This window comes from Pygocentrus nattereri, chromosome 17 (assembly GCF_015220715.1).
Source record: "Pygocentrus nattereri isolate fPygNat1 chromosome 17, fPygNat1.pri, whole genome shotgun sequence".
Taxonomy (NCBI): Eukaryota; Metazoa; Chordata; class Actinopteri; order Characiformes; family Serrasalmidae; genus Pygocentrus; species Pygocentrus nattereri.
The window spans coordinates 4,477,180-4,503,360 of record NC_051227.1 but is presented as its reverse complement, the minus strand read 5'-3'; the positions used below and the strand labels follow the sequence as shown (position 1 = coordinate 4,503,360).

The 26,181-nt window shown below is 44.2% G+C and overlaps 1 protein-coding gene across 2 annotated transcripts in view; it reads left to right on the top strand.

The window, feature by feature from the left end:
- LOC108413322 (cytoplasmic dynein 2 heavy chain 1) overlaps positions 1-26,181 on the top strand; it is a 181,046-nt gene that overhangs the window by 104,701 nt on the left and 50,164 nt on the right. For both annotated transcript variants that reach the window (XM_037546719.1, XM_037546720.1), the window contains 8 exons: positions 1,987-2,121; positions 4,050-4,193; positions 13,279-13,368; positions 14,695-14,760; positions 14,850-14,900; positions 15,105-15,182; positions 15,540-15,671; positions 15,892-15,964. In XM_037546719.1, coding sequence (XP_037402616.1) covers positions 1,987-2,121; positions 4,050-4,193; positions 13,279-13,368; positions 14,695-14,760; positions 14,850-14,900; positions 15,105-15,182; positions 15,540-15,671; positions 15,892-15,964 — 769 coding nt within the window. The remainder of the gene's footprint in view (positions 1-1,986; positions 2,122-4,049; positions 4,194-13,278; positions 13,369-14,694; positions 14,761-14,849; positions 14,901-15,104; positions 15,183-15,539; positions 15,672-15,891; positions 15,965-26,181) is intronic.

Sequence of the window (26,181 nt, the reverse complement as noted above, 5' to 3'; positions counted from 1 at the left end):
TTCCAGTCTTCAAGCGAAAGTTTGACGAGTCTTTCATCTTTGTTCTTTAAACCCATCTCGTTTCTGTTTGAAGAAGCCAAAGATTTGCATCAGATCACATCAGCTGTCGCTAGGTGTGGAATATAAAGGTGGATTAGTGAAGTTCCAGGCAGACGCCTCATGGGAGACACTGATCACACTCCATAACGTTTGAGGAACATCACTGTACGGTGCCGACAGTTGTACCTCTTGATGATCCTCTGTCAATGGATTCAAAGTTGATAAGGCCCCATCACAGTAGCCACATTTACATGTAGCCTGATAATCCATTAATGATCTGACTAATAGCTCAATCAATTTCATCGGATTGTTGAGTAGACTGATACAAACTCCTCAGTCTTACTCTATTATCGGAAAGTATTTAATCTGATTGGCAAAAATCTTTGCACGTAAACAAAGGCAGTGAATGTGTTAACATGTACAACCCCAATTCCAATGAAGTTGGGACGTTGTGGAAAACAAATAAAAACAGAATACAATGATTTGCAAATCCTTTTCAACCAATATTCAATTGAATACACTACAAAGACAAGATATTTAATGTTCAAATGGATAAACTTTATTGTTTTTTGCAAATGTTCACTCATTTTGAATTTGATGCCTGCAACATGTTCCAAAGAAGTTGGGACAGGGGCAGGAAAAGACTGGGAAAGTTGAGGAATGCTCAAAAAACACCTGTTTGGAACATTCCACAGGTGAACAGGTTACCTGGAAACAGGTGAGTGTCATGATTGGGTGTAAAGGGAGCATCCCTGAAAGGCTCAGTCGTTCACAAGCAAGGACGGGCGAGGTTCAGCACTTTATGAACAACTGCGTGAGCGAATAGTCCAACAGTTTAAGAACAACGTTTCTCAACATGCAATTGCAAGGAATTTAGGGATTTCATCATCTACAGTCCATAATATCATCAAAAGATTCAGAGAATCTGGAGAAATCTCTGCAAGTAAGCGGCACGACAGAAAACCAACACTGAATGCCCGTGACCTTCGATCCCTCAGGCGGCACTGCATTAAAAACCGACATCATTCTGTAACGGATATTCCCACATGGGCTCAGGAACACTTCAGAAAACCACTGTCAGTGAACACAGTTCGTCGCTCCATCTACAAGTGCAAGTTAAAACTCTGCCATGCGAAGTGAAGCCACATATCAACACCACCCAGAAACGCCGCCGGCTTCTCTGGGACCCGAGTCGACATTTCAGATTGTTTTTGGAAATCATGGACGTCGTGTCCTCCGGGCCAAAGAGGAAAAGAACTGTCTGGACTGTTTTCAGCGCAAAGTTCAAAAGCCAGCATCTCTGATGGTGTGGGGGTGTGTTAGTGCCCATGGCATGGGTAACTTGCACATCTGTGAAGGCCCCATTAATGCTGAAAGGTACATACAGGTTTTGGAGCAACATCTGCTGCCATCCAATCAACATCTTTTTCAGAGACGTCCTGCTTATTTCAGCAAGACAATGCCAAGCCACATTCTGCACATTTTCTTTTGGTTTCAGAGCCACTCCGACAGTGCTTTGCTGCATCTCGTGACATCCACCGTCTGATCTCGCACAGACTGAGAAATCCACTAGAAATCAGAGTAAGGGTTTACATACACTGAGAAATCTGATTACTGAGCTAAAATCCAGCCTCTTTATCCGATTTCTTAATTGGATTTCTAGATCAGAGTGTGGGTTTGTCTGCTAAATGTAATGTAAAGTAATGTAATGTAATGTAATCGGAGAACTGCAGAAATCTGATGCTGGTCTGAATATTGAATGCATGTATACGCACTCACGGCCTTCTCTGCCGGACTGATCCTCAGATCTGAACACCTTGGAGTCTTCGTGGAGCTCTGGAGTTCAATTTACAGCAGAATTTGGAGTATCTGATATATTTTATGGTGTTGTGTTTCAGTTGTGTGACCTGACCTGAGCTGACTGACTGTGTGTGTGTTTGTATGCAGACTCTGGCCACAGCTCAGGGGAACATTCTGGAGAATAAAGAGCTGATTGAGTCTCTGAACCAGACGAAGGCAAGCAGTGCTCTGATCCACGACTCTCTCTCAGAGTCTCACAGACTGCAGACAGCCCTCGACCAGGTGAGTGTCTGTTCTAGATCAATCTGATATGATTTGTTTTGGTGGGTTTGTGTATGTATATGCAGCACATCTGGACATGCAGTGCTGTGCAAAGGTCTTAGTCACCGAAGCACTATAGTACCATTTATCTTGAGTTTTTTATTTTCAAAAAACAAGTTAGAAGAACTAAGTTTGGTTCTAGATTCCTCCTGCCCTAATGTGACTAATGAGATCTGATGTTTTTAGGGCTGTGTGGACACAAATCCTTTCAAATCTGACCTCAACTACTTTCATATGTGGTCCTAAATCAACTGCGTATCCACTGCGCATGTGCCATCATTCAGCGTTACCATGGCAGCAGCGCCAAACAGAAGTTAAAGCCTGTAAACGGTGGAAAAGAAACACATCTCACCTTTTTCTCCTTTGTCTGGTTCTAATAATGAAGCTGAGAGCTGATCAGAGTTAATGATCTTCTCAGCGAAGACGTGACGTTACTGAATAGGATGTGCGCATGAGGGTCATTTCAGGACACCGGTTCATCACATTAATGACAGATTTGAATTACTGAAGTCATCGAGTCAGAGAGATCGGATCTGAGCAACGAGACTTCTAATAAGAACAAAGCCATAGCTTTGATTCAGCGTAATATAGTATTGTTCAGCTTACTGAGAGGTTTGTAAATGACTACACAAACACATTGACATAGGTCAAGGCGCTGCTTACGGTATTCATGTTATTTGTATTTATTTTTAATAAATAGGATTTTTGCCCAAGGCGTATGGAGGTCTAGCTTTACCAATTTTTCATCATTACTATTGGGCTTCCAATGCCAGGTCCATGATGTGCTGGCGGGATTGCTTTCCTGATGAGGAAGCCACCACTGTTCACATTCCAAAGTGGAGCCATATGGAGGCTCAAGCATTGCAGAATAGCTCCTTCAGTGCTTATTTGTTTTCTAGAACAGAGGTCTCAAACAAGCCCCTATCCAGCAGTTTTCTTTTGTACAACTCTGAAAATACTGAAATAAATGAAATCGTTTCGTAAAGTCCCAGACGTGTCTTTGTATTCCCCCCATCTTCCACAAACACAGCTTTGCTCCAGGTATGATTGATAAGGTTTTTTTCTGCATGGTGGCAAAAGGGGTTTTCACATTTAAGCACAAGATTTAATCTTCCTCAAGCTCATTTTTTCTGATACTTCCAACTTAGAGATTTTGTTAGAGGTAATGTACCCAATTTTTAGACTCAACCGCCAGAGCATTCATTTTATAAACTTATGCAGAAACCTCCAGAGTCCAAACACTTAGTTTCTCAGTTTGTTACTACATTCTCTAGCTGCTCTGTAGCATCCTCTGCTCCCTTTAAATCTGCCTGGGAGATGGATCTTGGTGTTGGTCTACCTGATAAGGTCTGGGAGGAAGGTTTACGGAGAGTACACCTTTATGCCATCAGTGCCAGACTACAATTAATTCAATTCAGGGTTATCCATAGATTACATTATTTCAAGGAGAGATTAAATAAGATTTATCCTTCTTTATGTAAACTGTGCGACAGATGTAAAGCATTTGATGAAATCTTGGGTCATACCTACTGGTTCTGCCCCAGGATGTCTTCTTTTTGGGCTAACATATTTAACTGGTTTTCCCAGGTGTACGTCAGAGAGATTTCTCTGGACCCAGTGTTGGCTCTGATTGGTTGCTTGGTTACCTCACTTTCTTTACCATATAGACAACAGCAGGCGTTAATCCTTGGCATGGTTTTATGCTGTGCTTTTGTCTTAAAAAACCTAAATATATTTTTTGAGCAAATAAATACTATGCAGATAAATAGCTGTTTAATTTTTTCATGTGAAACTTGATTTCTAACCAGATGTGCTCTAGGTGGCAGCATTGCTACATCACTTCTAATCTCTCTCTCTCTCTCTCTCTCTCTCTTTCTCTCTCTGCATAGGAGAGGGATGCATATCTCCCGTTAGCTGAGAGGGCCAGTATGATGTATTTTGTAATAACAGATCTTTCCCGCATCAATAACATGTACCGCTTCAGTCTTGCCTCCTTCCTGCGCATCTTCCACAGAGCACTGCAGACCAAACAGGTGAAACACACACTCACACTCAGGCCCCAGTTCATAACACACACAGTCAGGCCCCAGTTCATAACACACACACACTCAGGCCCCAGTTTATAACACTCACACTCAGGCCCCAGTTCATAACACACACACTCAGGCCCCAGTTTATAACACACACCTACACTCATGCCCCAGTTTATAACACACACTCACACTGAGGCCCCAGTTTATAACACACACACTCAGGCCCCAGTTCATAACACACACACTCAGGCCCCAGTTTATAACACACACCTACACTCATGCCCCAGTTTATAACACACACACACACTCAGGCCCCAGTTCATAACACACACACTCAGGCCCCAGTTCATAACACACACACTCAGGCCCCAGTTCATAACACACACACTCAGGCCCCAGTTCATAACACACACACTCAGGCCCCAGTTCATAACACACACACACTCAGGCCCCAGTTTATAACACACACCTACACTCATGCCCCAGTTTATAACACACACCTACACTCAGGCCCCAGTTTATAACACACACCTACACCCAGGCCCCAGTTTATAACACACACCTACACTCAGGCCCCAGTTTATAACACACACACCCAGGCCCCAGTTTATAACACACACCTACACTCATGCCCCAGTTTATAACACACACACTCAGGCCCCAGTTTATAACACACACCTACACTCATGCCCCAGTTTATAACACTCACACTCAGGCCCCAGTTTATAACACACACCTACACTCAGGCCCCAGTTTATAACACACACACCCAGGCCCCAGTTTATAACACACACCTACACTCATGCCCCAGTTTATAACACACACTCACACTCAGGCCCCAGTTTATAATACACACTCACACTCAGGCCCCAGTTTATAACAATATTTTATTCACTCTCTGCTCGTTTTTCGCAAACTTTCACTCACATGAACTTACTGGCCAGTTACAGTCACCACCCCTGTTGGCATAGCAACAACCAAGCTGTAGAACTTTATCATACATCAGAAGAATCTGAATCTCCAAAAGTAGCTCAAACTGAGCCACAAACATTCATCCATGTGGAAAAACTCAGTTTCATCTTCTGAATGAAGTGATGAAGCTCTTCACGCTACGTCAGTGGTGGTCCTACAGTTGTGTCTTTCCACTAATGGACAGGGTAAAGGTAGGTGTTTCTGATAAAGTGGCCAGTGAATGTATATGTAATAAACGGGGACATTATAAGCTGGGGCCTGGGTGTGTGTGTGTGTGTATAAACTGGGGCCAGAGTGTGTGTGTGCTATTAACTGGGTCCTGTGTGTGTGTGTGTGTGTGTCTCTGTGTGTGTGTGTGTGTGTGTGTTATAAACTGGTGCCTGAGCATAGGAGTTATAAATTATGGCCTGAGTGTGTGTGTGTGTGTGTTATAAACTGGGTCCTGAGCGCGTATGTGTTCTAAAATGGGGCCTGAGTGTGTGTGTTATAAACTGGGGCCTCGGTGTGTGTGTGTTATAAACTGGGGCCTGAGTGTGTGTGTGTTATAAACTGGGGCCTGAGTGTGTGTGTGTTACAAACTGGGGCCTGAGTGTGTGTGTGTTATAAACCAGGGGTTGAGTGTGTGTGTTCTAAAATGGGGCCTGAGTGTGTGTGTTATAAACTGGGGCCTCAGTGTGTGTGTGTGTTATAAACTGGGGCCTGAGTGTGTGTTTTATAAACCGGGGGTTGAGTGTGTGTGTTATAAACTGGGGGTTGAGTGTGTGTGTTATAAACTGGGGCCTCAGTGTGTGTGTGTGTGTGTTATAAACTGGGGGTTGAGTGTGTGTGTTATAAACTGGGGCCTCAGTGTGTGTTTTATAAACTGGGGCCTGACTGTGTGTGTGTGTGTTATAAACTGGGGCCTGACTGTGTGTGTGTGTGTTATAAACTGGGGCATGAGTGTAGGTGTGTATTATAAACTGGGGCCTCAGTGTGTGTGTGTGTTATAATGTGTTATAAACTGGGACCTGAGTGTGTGTGTTATAAACTGGGTCCTGAGCGCGTGTGTTATAAACTGGGGCCTGAGTGTGTGTGTGTGTGTTATAAACTGGGGCCTGAGTGTGTGTGTTATAAACTGGGGCCTGAGTGTACGTGTTATAAACTGGGGCCTGAGTGTACGTGTTATAAACTGGGGCCTGAGTGTAGGTGTTATAAACTGGGGCCTAAGTGTAGGTGTTATAAACTGGGGCCTGAGTGTGTGTGTGTGTGTGTGTGTGTGTGTTATAAAGTTGGACCTGAGTGTGTGGGTTATAAACTGGGGCCTGAGTTTGTGTGTGTTATAAACTGGGGCCTGAGTGTAGGTGTTATAAACTGGGGCCTAAGTGTAGGTGTTATAAACTGGGGCCTGAGTGTGTGTGTGTTATAAATTGGGGCCTGAGTGTGTGGGTTATAAACTGGGGCCTGAGTGTGTGTGTGTTATAAACTTGGGGTTTAGTGTGTGTTATAAACTGGGGCCTGAGTGTAGGTGTTATAAACTGGGGCCTGAGTGTGTGTTATAAACTGGGTCCTGAGCACGTGTGTGTTATAAACTGGGGCCTCAGTGTGTGTGTGTGTTATAATGTGTTATAAACTGGGACCTGAGTGTGTGTGTTATAAACTGGGTCCTGAGCGTGTGTGTGTTATAAACTGGGGCCTCAGTGTGTGTGTGTGTGTTATAAACTGGGGCCTGAGTGTAGGTGTTATAAACTGGGGCCTAAGTGTGTGGGTTACAAACTGGGTCCTGAGCATAGGCGTTATAAATTATCTCTCAGGCCCCAGTTCATAACACACACACACTCAGGCCCCAGTTTATAACACACACACACTCAGGCCCCAGTTTATAACACACACACACACTCAGGCCCCAGTTTATAACACACACACACACTCAGGCCCCAGTTTATAACACACACACACACTCAGGCCCCAGTTTATAACACCTACACTCAGGCCCCAGTTTATAACACACACACTCAGGCCCCAGTTTATAACACACACACACAAACACACACACTCAGGCCATAATTTATAACGCCTATGCTCAGGACCTACACTCAGGCTCCAGTTTATAACACACACACTCAGGCCCCAGTTTATAACACACACTCACACACAGGCCCCAGTTTATAACACACACTCACACTCAGGCCTCAGTTTATAACACACACTCACACTCAGGCCCCAGTTTATAACACACACTCACACTCAGGCCCCAGTTTATAACACACACACTCAGGCCCCAGTTTATAACACACACACACTCAGGCCCCAGTTTATAACACACACTCACACTCAGGCCCCAGTTTATAACACTCACACACTCAGGCCCCAGTTCATAACACACACACTCAGGCCCCAGTTTATAACACTCACACTCAGGCCCCAGTTTATAACACACACACACTCAGGCCCCAGTTTATAATACACACTCACACTCAGGCCCCAGTTTATAACACTCACACACTCAGGCCCCAGTTTATAACACACACACTCAGGCCCCAGTTTATAACACACACACTCAGGCCCCAGTTTATAACACACACACACTCAGGCCCCAGTTTATAATACACACTCACACTCAGGCCCCAGTTTATAACACTCACACACTCAGGCCCCAGTTTATAACACTCACACTCAGGCCCCAGTTTATAACACTCACACTCAGGCCGCAGTTTATAACACACACACACTCAGGCCCCAGTTTATAACACACACTCACACTCAGGCCCCAGTTTATAACACACACTCACACTCAGGCCTCAGTTTATAACACACACTCACACTCAGGCCCCAGTTTATAACACACACTCACACTCAGGCCCCAGTTTATAACACACACACTCAGGCCCCAGTTTATAACACACACACACTCAGGCCCCAGTTTATAACACACACTCACACTCAGGCCCCAGTTTATAACACTCACACACTCAGGCCCCAGTTCATAACACACACACTCAGGCCCCAGTTTATAACACTCACACTCAGGCCCCAGTTTATAACACACACACACTCAGGCCCCAGTTTATAACACACACTCACACTCAGGCCCCAGTTTATAACACACACTCACACTCAGGCCCCAGTTTATAACACACACACTCAGGCCCCAGTTTATAACACACACTCACACTCAGGCCCCAGTTTATAACACACACACTCAGGCCCCAGTTTATAACACACACTCACACTCAGGCCCCAGTTTATAACACACACTCACACTCAGGCCCCAGTTTATAACACACACTCACACTCAGGCCCCAGTTTATAACACTCACACTCAGGCCCCAGTTTATAACACACACACACTCAGGCCCCAGTTTATAACACACACACACACTCAGGCCCCAGTTTATAACAAACACTCACACTCAGGCCCCAGTTTATAACACACACATTCAGGCCCCAGTTTATAACACACACACACACACTGAGGCCCCAGTTTATAACACACACACTCAGGCCCCAGATTATAACACACACACTCAGGCCCCAGTTTATAACCCACACACACTCAGGCCCCAGTTTATAACACACACACACACTCAGGCCCCAGTTCATAACACACACACACTCAGGCCCCAGTTTATAACACACACACACTCAGGCCCCAGTTTATAACACACACACACACTCAGGCCCCAGTTTATAACACACACACACACTCAGGCCCCAGTTTATAACACACACACACACTCAGGCCCCAGTTTATAACACCTACACTCAGGCCCCAGTTTATAACACACACACTCAGGCCCCAGTTTATAACACACACACACAAACACACACACACAGGCCATAATTTATAACGCCTATGCTCAGGACCTACACTCAGGCTCCAGTTTATAACACACACACTCAGGCCCCAGTTTATAACACACACTCACACACAGGCCCCAGTTTATAACACACACACTCAGGCCCCAGTTTATAACACACACACACACACACACACACTCAGGCCATAATTTATAACGCCTATGCTCAGGACCCAGTTTGTAACCCACACACTTAGGCCCCAGTTTATAACACCTACACTCAGGCCCCAGTTTATAACACACACACACACTGAGGCCCCAGTTTATAACACACACACGCTCAGGACCCAGTTTATAACACACACACTCAGGTCCCAGTTTATAACACATTATAACACACACACACACTGAGGCCCCAGTTTATAACACACACGTGCTCAGGACCCAGTTTATAACACACACTCAGGCCCCAGTTTATAACACCTACACTCAGGCCCCAGTTTATAACACACACTAAACCCCAAGTTTATAACACACACACACTCAGGCCCCAGTTTATAACCCACACACTCAGGCCCCAATTTATAACACACACACACTCAGGCCCCAGTTTATAACACCTACACTTAGGCCCCAGTTTATAACACCTACACTCAGGCCCCAGTTTATAACACACACAAACTCAGGCCCCAGTTTATAACCCACACACTCAGGTCCAACTTTATAACACACACACACACACTCAGGCCCCAGTTTATAACACCTACACTTAGGCCCCAGTTTATAACACCTACACTCAGGCTCCAGTTTATAACACGTACACTCAGGCCCCAGTTTATAACACGTACACTCAGGCCCCAGTTTATAACACACACACTCAGGCCCCAGTTTATAACACACACACTCAGGCCCCAGTTTATAACACACACACACACACTCAGGCCCCAGTTTATAACACACGCGCTCAGGACCCAGTTTATAACACACACACTCAGGTCCCAGTTTATAACACATTATAACACACACACACACTGAGGCCCCAGTTTATAATACACACCTACACTCATGCCCCAGTTTATAACACACACACACACAGTCAGGCCCCAGTTTATAACACACACACACACAGTCAGGCCCCAGTTTATAAAACACACACTGAGGCCCCAGTTTATAACACACACACTCAACCCCCAGTTTATAACACACACACACACACACTGAGGCCCCAGTTTATAACACACACACTCAACCCCCAGTTTATAACACACACACTCAACCCCCGGTTTATAAAACACACACTCAGGCCCCAGTTTATAACACACACACACACTGAGGCCCCAGTTTATAACACACACACTCAGGCCCCATTTTAGAACACACACACTCAACCCCTGGTTTATAACACACACACACTCAGGCCCCACTTTATAACACACACACACTCAGGCCCCAGTTTATAACACACACACACTCAGGCCCCAGTTTATAACACACACACACACTCAGGCCCCAGTTTATAACACACACACACACTCAGGCCCCAGTTTATAACACCTACACTCAGGCCCCAGTTTATAACACACACACTCAGGCCCCAGTTTATAACACACACACACAAACACACACACTCAGGCCATAATTTATAACGCCTATGCTCAGGACCTACACTCAGGCTCCAGTTTATAACACACACACTCAGGCCCCAGTTTATAACACACACTCACACACAGGCCCCAGTTTATAACACACACACTCAGGCCCCAGTTTATAACACACACACACACACACACACACTCAGGCCATAATTTATAACGCCTATGCTCAGGACCCAGTTTGTAACCCACACACTTAGGCCCCAGTTTATAACACCTACACTCAGGCCCCAGTTTATAACACACACACACACTGAGGCCCCAGTTTATAACACACACACGCTCAGGACCCAGTTTATAACACACACACTCAGGTCCCAGTTTATAACACATTATAACACACACACACACTGAGGCCCCAGTTTATAACACACACGTGCTCAGGACCCAGTTTATAACACACACTCAGGCCCCAGTTTATAACACCTACACTCAGGCCCCAGTTTATAACACACACTAAACCCCAAGTTTATAACACACACACACTCAGGCCCCAGTTTATAACCCACACACTCAGGCCCCAATTTATAACACACACACACTCAGGCCCCAGTTTATAACACCTACACTTAGGCCCCAGTTTATAACACCTACACTCAGGCCCCAGTTTATAACACACACAAACTCAGGCCCCAGTTTATAACCCACACACTCAGGTCCAACTTTATAACACACACACACACACACACACACACTCAGGCCCCAGTTTATAACACCTACACTTAGGCCCCAGTTTATAACACCTACACTCAGGCCCCAGTTTATAACACGTACACTCAGGCCCCAGTTTATAACACGTACACTCAGGCCCCAGTTTATAACACACACACTCAGGCCCCAGTTTATAACACACACACTCAGGCCCCAGTTTATAACACACACACACACACTCAGGCCCCAGTTTATAACACACGCGCTCAGGACCCAGTTTATAACACACACACTCAGGTCCCAGTTTATAACACATTATAACACACACACACACTGAGGCCCCAGTTTATAATACACACCTACACTCATGCCCCAGTTTATAACACACACACACACAGTCAGGCCCCAGTTTATAACACACACACACACAGTCAGGCCCCAGTTTATAAAACACACACTGAGGCCCCAGTTTATAACACACACACTCAACCCCCAGTTTATAACACACACACACACACACTGAGGCCCCAGTTTATAACACACACACTCAACCCCCAGTTTATAACACACACACTCAACCCCCGGTTTATAAAACACACACTCAGGCCCCAGTTTATAACACACACACACACTGAGGCCCCAGTTTATAACACACACACTCAGGCCCCAGTTTATAACACACACACACCGAGGCCCCAGTTTATAACACACACACTCAGGCCCCATTTTAGAACACATACGCGCTCAGGACCCAGTTTATAACACACACACACACACTCAGGCCATAATTTATAACTCCTATGCTCAGGCACCAGTTTATAACACACACACACACACACACACACAGAGACACACACACACACACACACACAGGACCCAGTTAATAGCACACACACACTCTGGCCCCAGTTTATACACACACACACACACCCAGGCCCCAGCTTATAATGTCCCCGTTTATTACATATACATTCACTGGCCACTTTATCAGAAACACCTACCTTTACCCTGTCCATTAGTGGAAAGACACAACTGTAGGACCACCACTGACGTAGCGTGAAGAGCTTCATCACTTCATTCAGAAGATGAAACTGAGTTTTTCCACATGGATGAATGTTTGTGGCTCAGTTTGAGCTACTTTTGGAGATTCAGATTCTTCTGATGTATGATAAAGTTCTACAGCTTGGTTGTTGCTATGCCAACAGGGGTGGTGACTGTAACTGGCCAGTAAGTTCATGTGAGTGAAAGTTTGCGAAAAACGAGCAGAGAGTGAATAAAATATTGTTGTATTTTTGCCATTGATGTTCAAGATACTGTCAGTTATACACACATTCAAATTAATTTGCTGTCGTCTGAATAAATTATGCTCAGTGTGTAAATGACTTTCCTGTTAATTGTCATGACAGATGCCACAGTGTTTGATATCATAACAGTTTATGTCACACAATCAGTTTTGCTCTAGTTAACAATCATGACATCAAGTATTATGAAACCTACAATAATTACTACTAAAGGTACCATGATACGGTTATATTACTGAACACTATCTTGACAGTTTATGACAGCATATCATCTGCCGTGACACATTTATGCCATGGTTATTTCAGTGTAACGTAGCAAAATGTAAGTGTTAATAAAAAACTTTGTATTTAATTAGAAAAAATGCAAAACGCAGTCATGAATAAGTCATTCAAGAAATAGTAGTTTGGTGTAAAATAGCTGATTGTACAATGGCTGTAAAGAACTATCATAAAACAGCATCTCAGTCATCAGGCAGTGCATTCAGAACCATTTACTGTGGGAACTTTCTGTGAGGAGCTTTTAGAGGTGGACGTCTGGTTTCTATTATGACCACTGTGGACAATTCTGAGTGATTCACACCAAACTACTATTTGTTAAATCTTTATTTACAATTCAGTGGAATTCTCCTTTAAGAGCCCTGAAGACCCAAACAGAAGACAGGAGTCTGTGGAGAAACACTGAGTCCGACTGTGTGGTCATGGATAGCGTGTATTATTACTGTGTTTGTTTCAGGAGAGCGAGAGCACTGAGGTCAGGATCGCCACTCTGGAGGCGTCTCTGAAGAGCATGGTGTATGAATACGTTTGTCGCTCACTCTTTAAGGTGAACACACACACACACACACTGTCCCCGTTTTGAAACAGATCCTCCTTTGACCTCCCAAGTGTTTTGTCTTTCTGTGATCTTTTCTTTTTAGAGATAAAGAGCAGGAGGGAGGGGGAAAGGAGAACAATAAAATTTAAGTTGCGTTAAAAACATTAAATCAAGCTAAACACACTTGAAAAGTTGAATTTTTTGATAACTTAATAAGGCTCATAAAGTAATTCCTCTGTAGCGGCCGAAACCTGGCAGACGAAACCAGATGCTCACAGACAAGGCTTAAGTTAAAAGCTATGATGCTGAAAGGCCGAAAACCAGAGGTCCATAACTAAGCAAAGTGGCAAGATGAAAACTAAGGTCATAAACGGAAAACAGGACATACCCGTTAAATGGTTTAACGAAAAGGAAACACTCTGTATGCACAGAGGGTGTAGTTACGAATAGACTTGCTATATGCACTGATGAATAGGTGAAAGTGATGTAGAGGTCTGGAAAAGCTGGGCGATGATAAGTGGATTTGGATGAGTTGTGAGGGAGCGAGGGGTCCTGGGAATTATAGTCTGAGGAGGCCAAGTTGTCTGTAGTTTCAACTGGGCTGGAGGGAGGCGTGACATCCTCATAGTTGCTATAGGGTTGTTGAGCAGTTGCTGTAATCATTATAATAGTTATAGTAACAACAACTACAATAATAATAATAATAATAATAGTAATCGTTGTTTATAGAGCACTTTTCATGCTGGTGTCAGCTCAAAGTGGTTTACAAGACAGGAGATAAAGCTTAACAGTAGTAAAAGAAATTATAAGTACTAATTTAAATCATATTTTTAAAAAAGACAGATCAAATGACTAAGTACCACGAGATGCAGAGTTTAAAGTAAACACTAAGTTAAACAGATACGTTTTTAAATGTTTCTTAAGTGTGCACTGAGCTTGACTAGAACAGGTAGATTAGAACAGGAGGTGGCCTTAACGGTCACAGTTTAGACATATAGTATTAGTATTTTAGCAGGTTGTTATGGCTTTGCTTGGCTATAGAATGAATTGCTCGTTTTTAGGTTTATTTATTCATAATCATCATATGGTTGCAGTAGTGCAGTGTTTCAGGTGGTTGCTAGGATGTAGTTGGTAAGTTCTACAAGCTTTCTGCAGTTGTATTGTAATACCCTTCTGTAATAACTTACTGTACGAGCTTCTGTTTTCATTGTTGCAGATTGATGTTCTGTAACAGCCGTTAAGGACCGAGTCTCTGTGTTCGCCTTTGTGGACTAAACTTTTATAATGTGTTTTATGGAGTTCTATGGCGACTGTACTGGTGTTGTTTCCTTACAGGCAGATCAGCTCATGTTCGCGCTGCACTTTGTGAAGGGGATGCACCCTGAGCTGTTCCAGGAGAGCGTACGAACACTCCCATCTACTAATACACATTCAATGTGATGTTTTATTACCCAGACATCCAAACATGTTTGTGTTTATGTCTGTTTCAGGAGTGGGATGCGTTTACTGGACTGATAGTAGCAGAGATGGTCAGAAAAGCGGTATGGAACAGGTCTTGTTCTTGAAATGAACGAGATTTTTAAATTTAAAATGTATAGTTTACTCCCCAGTCTGTGTAATCCTAAATCACAGTTTTTGTGATGTCACAAAAGCCAACAGCAGTTTAGCCCCACCCATTCAGCCTACAGCAGTTTATCACCCCCAATTAAGACTGACTCACTGACTGACTCCATTTCTGTGCACAGGACTCTCAGAGGTCCTTACAGGAACAGATTCCTTCTTGGGTCGATCAGGAGAGACTCACAGCTTTGGCTTTACTCAAGGTGAGACACTCTGAGCTGCTCATTCTCATTGTGCCAGGTTTACTAATCAGAACAACACGAGAGGTGGTGAGTAATGATGACTGTGATTTGTTTGCAGTCGATCATCCCAGTTATGATTTCATTATTTAGAATTAGGAGCTCCAGGGCTAAGCCGGATTTCTGTATGAGAAAACTAAATATGATTTATAAAAATCACCTTGCTGTGTCATGGATCCTCTGAATTAAGAGTTCATTAAAGATCCGAAATATGAACATTGCTGCGTTGCCATCACTGCTGCATTTTGACTTGACATCAGGGTGGAACTGATTGCTGTATGAAGAGAAATGAAACCCAGCCTCTCCGTGTCTCTTATTTAGACCACGTTTCCGGCGCTGTATCAGTCTCTGTGTCTGAACGATGCAGATCTCTGGCTGTCCTTCTCTCAGAGCTCCACCTGCGAGCAGGAAATTCCTCCATCCATCGCAAAGAAGATCTCTCTTTTTCAGCAGGTGAGCTTTCACTCGATAACATGGTGGAAAGGTTTCTAATAAAGTGGCCAGTTGGTTAGTATTTCTAATAAAGTGGCCAGTTAGTTGAAGTAGAAGGTGTGTGTTTCTAATAAAATGGCCAGTTAGTGGAAGTAGTAGGTAGGTGTTTCTAGTAAAGTGGCCAGCTAGTAACTGGTCCTGGATCAGTCATGACTTTGTTAATGTTATGGTCCCTCTGCAGGTGCTGGTAGTGCAGGCACTGAGACCAGACAGACTCCAGAGTGCCATGGCAACCTTCGCCTCTCGAGCACTGGGTGAGGAGAGAGAATGAGTGGGAAAGACAGATAGAGAGAGAGCGAGAGAGAGAAAGAGAAATGGTTCTCCTTATTGTTAAAGCCATAAAATCCATTTGCATATTCAGAGTTTATACATATAAGCATTAAATCTTCCACGTTTCTTTTCTCATGGCAGAATTTCTCTGTAACTACTTCAGAAGGGTCTTATTTGAATGACTGAATTATTTATATGCTTTAATATTTCCATCCTGTGTGTGATGTAGCTCCCCAAAATCCATCCCTGCAGTCTCAGGATTGTGGCATTTTCTAGACCTGGACAGTTTAATCATTTTAAAGCTGAGTCACCTGCCTTTATGCTGAACAAAGGTATAATACTTTAGTCGGAATTATTTATACATGTACAACTCTGCTTAAACATCTCCATTTTTCTTTCTATGAGGTATAACATCAGCTGCTTGTGTCCCCACATGAACTAACACTAAAGCTAACCAGTGCAGCGAGAGATGATGATACTCATGAGCTTCTACAGGAGGTTTTATTCTCCTGATGTGCCAACATGCTACTTTGTTGAGGTGATGTATTAGATACACCCACCCAGCCTCATTCTATAGTTGACGTCATGTCTATACAAGGAACTCCAGGTGTGGGGTGGTTTCTTACTGCTGTCGTCCTTGTCGGCGCTCATTTGTGACTCGGATACAGATTTTAAAGCTGCTTTGTGACAGCGCGACACGTAAAAAGATTGAGTGCACAGGTTAAACTGGTTATTAGGCAGTTGCTGTGGTATGAGAGTGTTTACTGAGTGGCTGTTAGGAGGTCGCCAAGGAGTTGCTAAGTGTTGTTGAAAATGAATGTGAGTCTATGGGAGGATGAAAAATGACACATAGAGGAGTGCGGGCCAGTATGTCTACGGATTAGAGCTTGAGGACCTGTCCTCAGTGAGTACATGCAGATTTGTAGCTGTCAGGCAAAGAAACAGTAGAGTTTGTGTGGAGGAAAAATCAATGAGACTCTATGGGAGGAAAGAGGGATGAAAAAAACATAAAAAGTGTAGCGGGTGGAGGAGTGCGCATCCCAAAAGCTGTGTACAGGCACACCATTCAGGTATAAGTCGTAAGAATCAGTTGTTTTGGAGTCAATATTTCAGTAACTGCAGGAGAAGAAGGCCAGACAGGAAACAGGGTATTAATAAATCTCCTGCAGGGGGGAAAAAATGTCATTTAACGATTGTGGTACAAAAACCGTATGCCTGATCAAAAAGCTGAGTCCAGGCACACCATTCACATACAGTAGGATAGACTGCAAACAAGCCTAGGCAGAGTTACAGTTTATAGACTATGAAAGACCAACTGAGTGAATCAGTCTGCTACAGCGCCACCCTGAGGCAGAGCAGAGCTGCAGCTCTAGTTAGTTAAGATCACCAAAGACAGAAGCTGATTGTGGGTGAAGCGGATAAACAATGAGCTTAACTGAGTCTGGATCCCAGTTTCTCTCTAACAGAGCATAACGTCATAATAAGGTTATTTGGTGGGACCCCCAGAATTCCGATTTTGAGACATGGAGTGTGTATACATGCACTCACTAATCCGATCATACTACAGATTTCTGCAGTTATCTGACTATTTAAATGGTCATGAAAACAGCACACTCTGATCTATAAATCTGATGAATGCATCTGATAAACAGGCTGTATTTTAGCTCAGTAATCAGATTTCTCAGTGCTTTTGAACTCTGACTCTGGCTTTCAGATTTCTCAGTCTGAGCATGTGCGGAACAGATGGTCGCACCATAAATAAGCGAGCAGCGTCGCCGCGTCGACCCTGAAACCAAATAACATTCTCTATCAAATGAAGGATTGGAATAATCTCCCATCTAGATGAAGTATGTTCATATTTTCAGGAAAAGTGGCACAATGTTTTTTAAAAAAAAGCTGCGGCATGAAGTTTCATAAGACAGAATTCTGTCAGTTTATTGGCTGGTTGTAAAGCAGACATCTGATTACTGTATTTCACACCTTGCATTGGCCACTGTACAACCCTGATGTACCTCATTCTGTACCGAGTTACATAAACAGACCCACACCACAGTTTGGCTATCATTACATTTGAGCAGCCTCACTCACCCACAGTATCTCCGTGATCAGTTGTGTCTGATGGATCGTTTCACACTCTGTAGGTGCAGCAGAGCGCACAGCAGCGTGCAGGTTAAGTGAAAGGCTACATTTTGGCTGGATTTATTTTCCCCTGCGCTTAACAGGGCTCTCGACGTGCTGAGAGCTCTTGACACAGTCGCACGCCTCCTCGTTCTAACGTCTGCGCAGAGACGGTCACTCCCACAGGGGCTCTCTCTCCTCTCTTAATTAGGAGTCTGGCCCTCTGTGTCGTCAGTGTTTAGATTGTGCTGTAGAGCAGCGAATGATCCCAACACGACCAGCAGTGACACTGGAATACCAGAGTTACCAAGTGTGTCATCACAGAGCTCCACACCAAAACCATAATATAGCAGAAGAATAAAAGCATTTATCATCATCTGAACACCCAGCGTTAGTCTCCACACAGAGAAATATTCTAATTGTCTCAGCTTGCAGCTCAGACAAGGCGAATTTATTTCTATTGAAGATAGCACTGCAGTAACACTGACGTGGTGGTGGTGTGTTGCGCTGGTCTGAGTGAATCAGACACAGCAGTGCTGCTGGAGTTTTTAAACACCTCAGTCTCGCTGCTGGACTGAGAATAGTCCACCAACCAAAAATATTCAGCCAACAGTGTCCTGTGGGCAGCATCCTGTGACCACTGATGAAGGACTAGAGGATGACCAACACAAACTGTGCAGCAGCAGATGAGCTATCGTCTCTGACTTTACATCTGCAAGCTGGACCAACAAGGTAGGAGTGTCTAACAGAGTGGACAGTGAGTGGACACAGTGTTTAAAAACTCCAGCAGCACTTCTGTGTCTGATCCACTCAGACCAGCACAACACACTAACACACCACCACGTCAGTGTTACTGCAGTGCTGAGAATGATCCACCACCCAAATAGTACCTGCTCTGTGAGGGTCCGTGGGGGTCCTGACAACTGAAGAACAGGGTAACAAAGTATCAGAGAAACAGTAGAACTACAAAGTGCAGCTATACAGTAAGTGGAGCTGATAAGATGGACAGTAAGCATAGAAACAAGGAGGTGCTCAAAATGTTAAGCCTGATCTTTGTATATTTAGCTTATTAAGTCTCTATTAATGTCTTAGGTTTACATAGATCAGAACTTAATGCTTGTAAGTATCTAAGATCTGAAACTTCTTTATTTTTTAAACAGTGCTTTAGCTGCACTGTGCCTTAGCTTAGCGCCTTAGCTGCACTGTAATCAGCTGCTCTGACTGCTCACACTCAGAGAAGTGAATCACAGCGCTAACTCAATGCAGCTAATCACAGGCTAATTGATAGTCATATCAAACCAATTTGTTCATAAACAAGACATTTTATTTGCTAATTAGGCTATTAATTCAGTGAGGCTACAGAGTACTGCTCAGGTTCTGCTGGTGGCAGCAAACCCGCTCTGTTATCAATAATGCGTGCAGGCTGAGTAATGCGATTCAGAATTATTCAATAAGCTCAGGTGTCTGCATGGTTGTGCACACGGGCGTTTAGATGCCCTCGACATGCTCATTATTAGGATCTTGACTGATATGAGAACTTTGTGGAAGATAAACATTTTGATAAGCAATATTGTTCAAAATTATATGTGTATAAATATATATATGTGTGTGTGTTTAGAGAGAGAGATAGATTATTTATTTATTTATTTATTTATTTATTTATTTATTGTACCCCAGTAGTTGGACAGTGCATTACTGACTGATGTGATGGTCAGTTCTCATTTATGACACTTAAACGTGGAGGCAGTGATTCTTGATTGACTCTTGGTTGATATTTTAACTCAATAGCAAAACCAACTCCTTTCAAAACCCCTCCCTTCAGTGCTCCTTCAGAAGCTCTACCTTCAAATTCAAGGGCACTCGTTGCCAAGGCAAACGGCAGTGGGCTAGCACACGGCTTTATTTCTTCATTGACATAAAACCCTTTGTAAACATTGTATAAACAAATACCATCATATAACAGAGTGAACCTAGCAAGTAATGTAGCTAAAGTTAACCAGGCTAGCCAACTGCTGCTGCAAATCTAACAAGTTGGCAAAAGTGATCATGAACATTAGAAGAACTAATAGAAAAGCAAAAAACAGTGAAGGAGATAAACAGAAACTAAACGTGGTGGTTAGCTCCGCCCCCAATACTAGAATATATAATTTAAGAGGATTTCTGCTGTTTAAAGTTGCAGTAAGCGATTTTAATCCAACACACTTTTTATCAAATTCTGTTAACCTCCTCACAGTCCACCAGGTTTCTGCTGTAAAATGATCCAGAGTTAATAGTCAGCCCTAAATCTGTAAATAGGAAACAGAGTGTCTTGGGACAAACAACACAACACTATTCCAGCCAATCAGCAACAGGGGGCGCTCTTGCTCATGCACAGGACAGGGGAAGGGGAGGGGCTGCCAGTACTGACCTGTTGGTTCTGTGAAACAGCAACAATAAGTTGTCTAGACTGTCCCTCATAAGGCCTTCATATGTGGCCAAGGAACGTGTCTTTCTTTTCCATAGCGATGAATGATCCAGGGGTGGATCCTTCACCAGCCAGCATATCTCAGGTTCACTGCGTGCTGCCGAGGACATGCTGGCGAACGAACGGCGGCTAAGGAGACACATTAAAATATAAATATTGGGTTTAAACAGAGGTGAATAGTGAACAATACTAATGTTAAAAAAACCCATCTCATCAGTTGCTGGCAGTAAAGCATCTCCAGCTCTAATAAATGAAAAACTAAGAAAATAAAATCAAAGTTTGTGGCTCTATCTTCAAAGAACTTTAAAAGAACTTGACATAAGTGGCGTTTCCATTCAACGGTAAGGGCGGGAACACAAACAAGAAATCCATCATAGAGCAGACCGTCTCATTCCAGTTCAACCTTCACGGGTCTGTGCAGCCTTTGAAGGACACGCCTTCGTACACCACATCCTTCGAAGGATGCGGCCCCTGAATTGGGACACACTGCAAGTCAGATTCTTATTCACCAGCTTCTTGTTGGCGAATTAAAGAAAAGAAAGAAAGAAACGACAGACTCCGTATCATTGCTATCCATGCGTATATCACACATCATTTTGGGAAGATTTCATAATGAATGGACTAAAAAATATTCCAGAATATCACCTGAAATAAAACTTCTTTACATTAACTTACATTAAAAGTTAATAATGTCTCCTGCTCAGTGACCGTTTTGGAGGTACATTTATTTTCTTTCTTTGGAGGTATCAGAATTGTTTCCTGTGGATTACGGCACTTTGAACATTCATCTTCACCCCTCGTGCTGCACCAGCCTGAAGAAGCGGTGACGACAGCAGCACTCAGTCGTTCCCCTCCTCGTTTCTCACACGTTGCTTTGGGCCTCTGTGAATTGTAATGTGATTTCGGGGGAGTAGAAGTTACTCCTCTGGCCTCAGTGTGGTGACAAGAGAGAAATGAGTGAAGGTGGAAGGATGAATTTCATTCATCACCTGATTAAAGGATAATGAATCAGCTCCTCCAGATCAGGAGCTAATGCAGCTGTTATTAAGGGGAAAGCAGAGAGACAGAGGTGGTTGATGTTGCCTGCCTGGATTTAATAAATGAAGAAGTGCAGTTTTAGAATTAATTGGCCTGGCTGTGTCCACTGCATGTGAAGAAAAAAAAAACATTTCACTCCCGTTCATTTTCAACTGGGAATATCTGAGAACTAGGATAGCTAGTGGTGAGAACTCGAGTAGCAGGAAAAGTTGAGCTGTATGCAAATTATGAGCTCCACGTATTTGGCACTGACCAATCGGACAAAGGCAGCTTCTATTGTCAGTATGCAGTGAGACCTCCATTATTCATTGTTTATCTGTTTTAGATAACAGTGAATTGCGCAGACCAAATATCTCAAATAAGTCAACTTCAGCTACTGTAGCTGTAAGCAAGTATCCTCAAGTCAAGGAGATCCGTGAGAGATGGACTGATTCCTCATTACCATATTGTCGCTGTCCACAAAAAAAAATGCATCTCCATTTGAGCAGCTGCCCTTTGCAATATGTGAACTTTTCCTGATGAACGGACCAAAAGTGTGTTGGGCCTCATTCACCAAGCGTTCATAAGACAAAATTTCTTCTTAAACCCCCTTTCGCAGTGTTGATGAAGACTCTGACTCACCCATGTTCTCTTATGTGGGGATTGTTCTTAGGTCAGAACAGAATCTACACACACTCAAGAGCACAAAGGTGAGAACAGTTCTGCACTTTAAGATCATGCTTATGAATCTGACGTAAACTTTTTCTTAGAACCTTTTTGAGGAACACACTTAGGAACAAACCTAGGAAAACATTGGAGTGTGAGGCCCAAAGAAAGTAAAGAATGTTTTTGTCCTCTTCCTGTAAAGGTACCGTTTTGGAGGTACTTATTCTTCTTTGGACATCGGTGGTATTTTGTATATTGGACCGTGTAGCTCTTTCCTGACAAACAAAACTCAGCTGCTACGTTGCATCCCATGAATCGCTTTTTGCAAATGTGCTGAGAAAGTCTGAGCTTTCAGTGGAAAATGTGATCTCTGCGCTGGGACAGCGAGCAACAACAACTTGGCTAGCAGAAAAAAGTTGAGCTGCTCATGCAAATTACATGCACCATTTGTGTAACATTGACCACTGTTGATTGATACTGTTGTTTGTATGCAGTGAGACCTTCATCATTTATCGTTTATCTATTTCTGGGAGAGGCTTTGGTTGTAAGGGGAGGATTTTTGGTTATACTGGGAGGAGTTTTGGTTGTACTGAGAGGACTTTCGGTTGTACCGAGAGGAGTTTCGTTTGTATTGGAAGGAGTTTTGGTTGTATTAGGAGGGGTTTTGGTTATACTGGGAGGGGTATTGGTTGTACTGGGAGGGGTTTTGGTTGTACTTGGAAGAGTTTGGTTGTACTGGGAGGGGTTTAGGATGTACTGAGAGTACTTTCGGTTGTACCGAGAGGAGTTTCAGTTGTACTGGAAGGAGTTTTGGTTGTATTAGGAGGGGTTTTGGTTACACTGGGAGGGGTGTTGGTTGTACTGGGAAGAGTTTTGGTTGTACTGGGAGGAGTTTCGGTTGTACTGGAAGAAGTTTTGATTGTACTGAGAGGAGTTTCGGATGTACTGGGAGAAGTTTTGGTTGCACTGGGAGGAGTTTCGGCTGCACTGGGAGGAGTTTCGGTTGTACTGGGAGGAGTTTTGGTTGTACCGAGAGGAGTTTCGGATGTACTGGAAGGAGTTTTGGTTGTATTAGGAGGGGTTTTGGAAATACTGGGAGGGGTTTTGGTTGTACTGGGAAGAGTTTCGGTTGTACTGGGAGGGGTTTGGGTTGTACTGAGAGGACTTTTGGTTGTACCGAGAAGAGTTTCGGTTGTACTGGAAGGAGTTTTGGTTGTATTAGGAGGAGTTTTGGTTATACTGGGAGGGATTTTGGTTGTACTGGGAAGAGTTTCGGTTGTACTGGGAGGGGTGTGGGTTGTACTGAGAGGACTTTCAGTTGTACAGAGAGGAGTTTCGGTTGTACTGGGAGGAGTTTCAGTTGTACTGGAAGGAGTTTCGGTTGTATTAGGAGGGGTTTTGGTTACACTGGGAGGGGTTTTGGTTGTACTGGGAGGAGTTTTGGTTGTACTGGGAGGAGTTTTGGTTGCACTGGGAGGAGTTTCGGCTGCACTGGGAGGAGTTTCGTTGTACTGGGAGGCGTTTTGGCTGCACTGGGAGGAGTTTTGGTTGTACCAAGAGGAGTTTTGGTTGTAGCAAGAGGAGTTTTGGTTGTAGCAAGAGGAGTTTCGGTTGTATTAGGAGGGGTTTTGGTTGTACTGGGAAGAGTTTCGGTTGTACTGGGAGGGGTTTGGGTTGTACTGGGAAGAGTTTCGGTTGTACTGGGAGGGGTTTGGGTTGTACTGGGAAGAGTTTCTGTTGTACTGGGAGGGGTTTTGGTTGTACTGGGAAGAGTTTCGGTTGTACTGGGAGGGGTTTGGGTTGTACAGAGAGGACTTTCGGTTGTACCGAGAGGAGTTTCGGTTGTACTGGAAGGAGTATGGGTTGTATTGGGAGGGGTTTTGGTTATACTGGGAGGGATTTCGGTTGTACTGGGAGGAGTTTCGGTTGTACTGGAAGAAGTTTTGATTGTACTGAGAGGAGTTTCGGATGTACTGGGAGAAGTTTTGGTTGCACTGGGAGGAGTTTCGGCTGCACTGGGAGGAGTTTCGGTTGTACTGGGAGGAGTTTTGGTTGTACCGAGAGGAGTTTCGGATGTACTGGAAGGAGTTTTGGTTGTATTAGGAGGGGTTTTGGAAATACTGGGAGGGGTTTTGGTTGTACTGGGAAGAGTTTCGGTTGTACTGGGAGGGGTTTGGGTTGTACTGAGAGGACTTTTGGTTGTACCGAGAAGAGTTTCGGTTGTACTGGAAGGAGATTTGGTTGTATTAGGAGGAGTTTTGGTTATACTGGGAGGGATTTTGGTTGTACTGGGAAGAGTTTCGGTTGTACTGGGAGGGGTGTGGGTTGTACTGAGAGGACTTTCAGTTGTACAGAGAGGAGTTTCGGTTGTACTGGGAGGAGTTTCAGTTGTACTGGAAGGAGTTTCGGTTGTATTAGGAGGGGTTTTGGTTACACTGGGAGGGGTTTTGGTTGTACTGGGAGGAGTTTTGGTTGTACTGGGAGGAGTTTTGGTTGCACTGGGAGGAGTTTCGGCTGCACTGGGAGGAGTTTCGTTGTACTGGGAGGAGTTTTGGCTGCACTGGGAGGAGTTTTGGCTGCACTGGGAGGCGTTTTGGCTGCACTGGGAGGAGTTTTGGTTGTACCAAGAGGAGTTTTGGTTGTAGCAAGAGGAGTTTTGGTTGTAGCAAGAGGAGTTTCGGTTGTATTAGGAGGGGTTTTGGTTGTACTGGGAAGAGTTTCGGTTGTACTGGGAGGGGTTTGGGTTGTACTGGGAAGAGTTTCGGTTGTACTGGGAGGGGTTTGGGTTGTACTGGGAAGAGTTTCTGTTGTACTGGGAGGGGTTTTGGTTGTACTGGGAAGAGTTTCGGTTGTACTGGGAGGGGTTTGGGTTGTACAGAGAGGACTTTCGGTTGTACCGAGAGGAGTTTCGGTTGTACTGGAAGGAGTATGGGTTGTATTGGGAGGGGTTTTGGTTATACTGGGAGGGATTTCGGTTGTACTGGGAGGAGTTTCGGTTGTACTGGAAGAAGTTTTGATTGTACTGAGAGGAGTTACGGATGTACTGGGTGAAGTTTTGGTTGCACTGGGAGGAGTTTCGGCTGCACTGGGAGGAGTTTCGGCTGCACTGGGAGGAGTTTCGGCTGCACTGGGAGGAGTTTTGGTTGTACCGAGAGGACTTTCGGTTGTACCGAGAGGAGTTTCGGATGTACTGGGAGGAGTTTTGGCTGCACTGGGAGGAGTTTTGGCTGCACTGGGAGGAGTTTTGGCTGCACTGGGAGGAGTTTTGGTTGTACTGGGAGGAGTTTTGGTTGTATTAGGAGGGGTTTTGGAAATACTGGGAGGGGTATGGGTTGTACTGAGAGGACTTTTGGTTGTACCGAGAAGAGTTTCGGTTGTACTGGGAGGGGTTTGGGTTGTACTGAGAGGACTTTCAGTTGTACCGAGAGGAGTTTCGGTTGTACTGGGAGGAGTTTCAGTTGTACTGGAAGGAGTTTCGGTTGTATTAGGAGGGGTTTTGGTTACACTTGGAGGGGTTTTGGTTGTACTGGGAGGAGTTTTGGTTGCACTGGGAGGAGTTTCGGCTGCACTGGGAGGAGTTTTGCTGTAATGGGAGGAGTTTTGGCTGCACTGGGAGGAGTTTCAGTTGTACTGGGAAGAGTTTCGGGTTGTACTGGGAGGGGTTTTGGTTGTACCGAGAGGACTTTCGGTTGTACCGAGAGGAGTTTCGGATGTACTGGGAGGAGTTTTGGCTGCACTGGGAGGAGTTTTAGTTGTACTGGGAGGAGTTGTGGTTGTACTGAGAGGACTTTCGGCTGTACCGAGAGGAGTTTCGGTTGTACTGGAAGGAGTTTCGGTTGTACTGGAAGGAGTTTTGGTTGTACTGGGAGGAGTTTTGGTTGTACCGAGAGGAGTTTCGGATGTACTGGAAGGAGTTTTGGTTGTATTAGGAGGGGT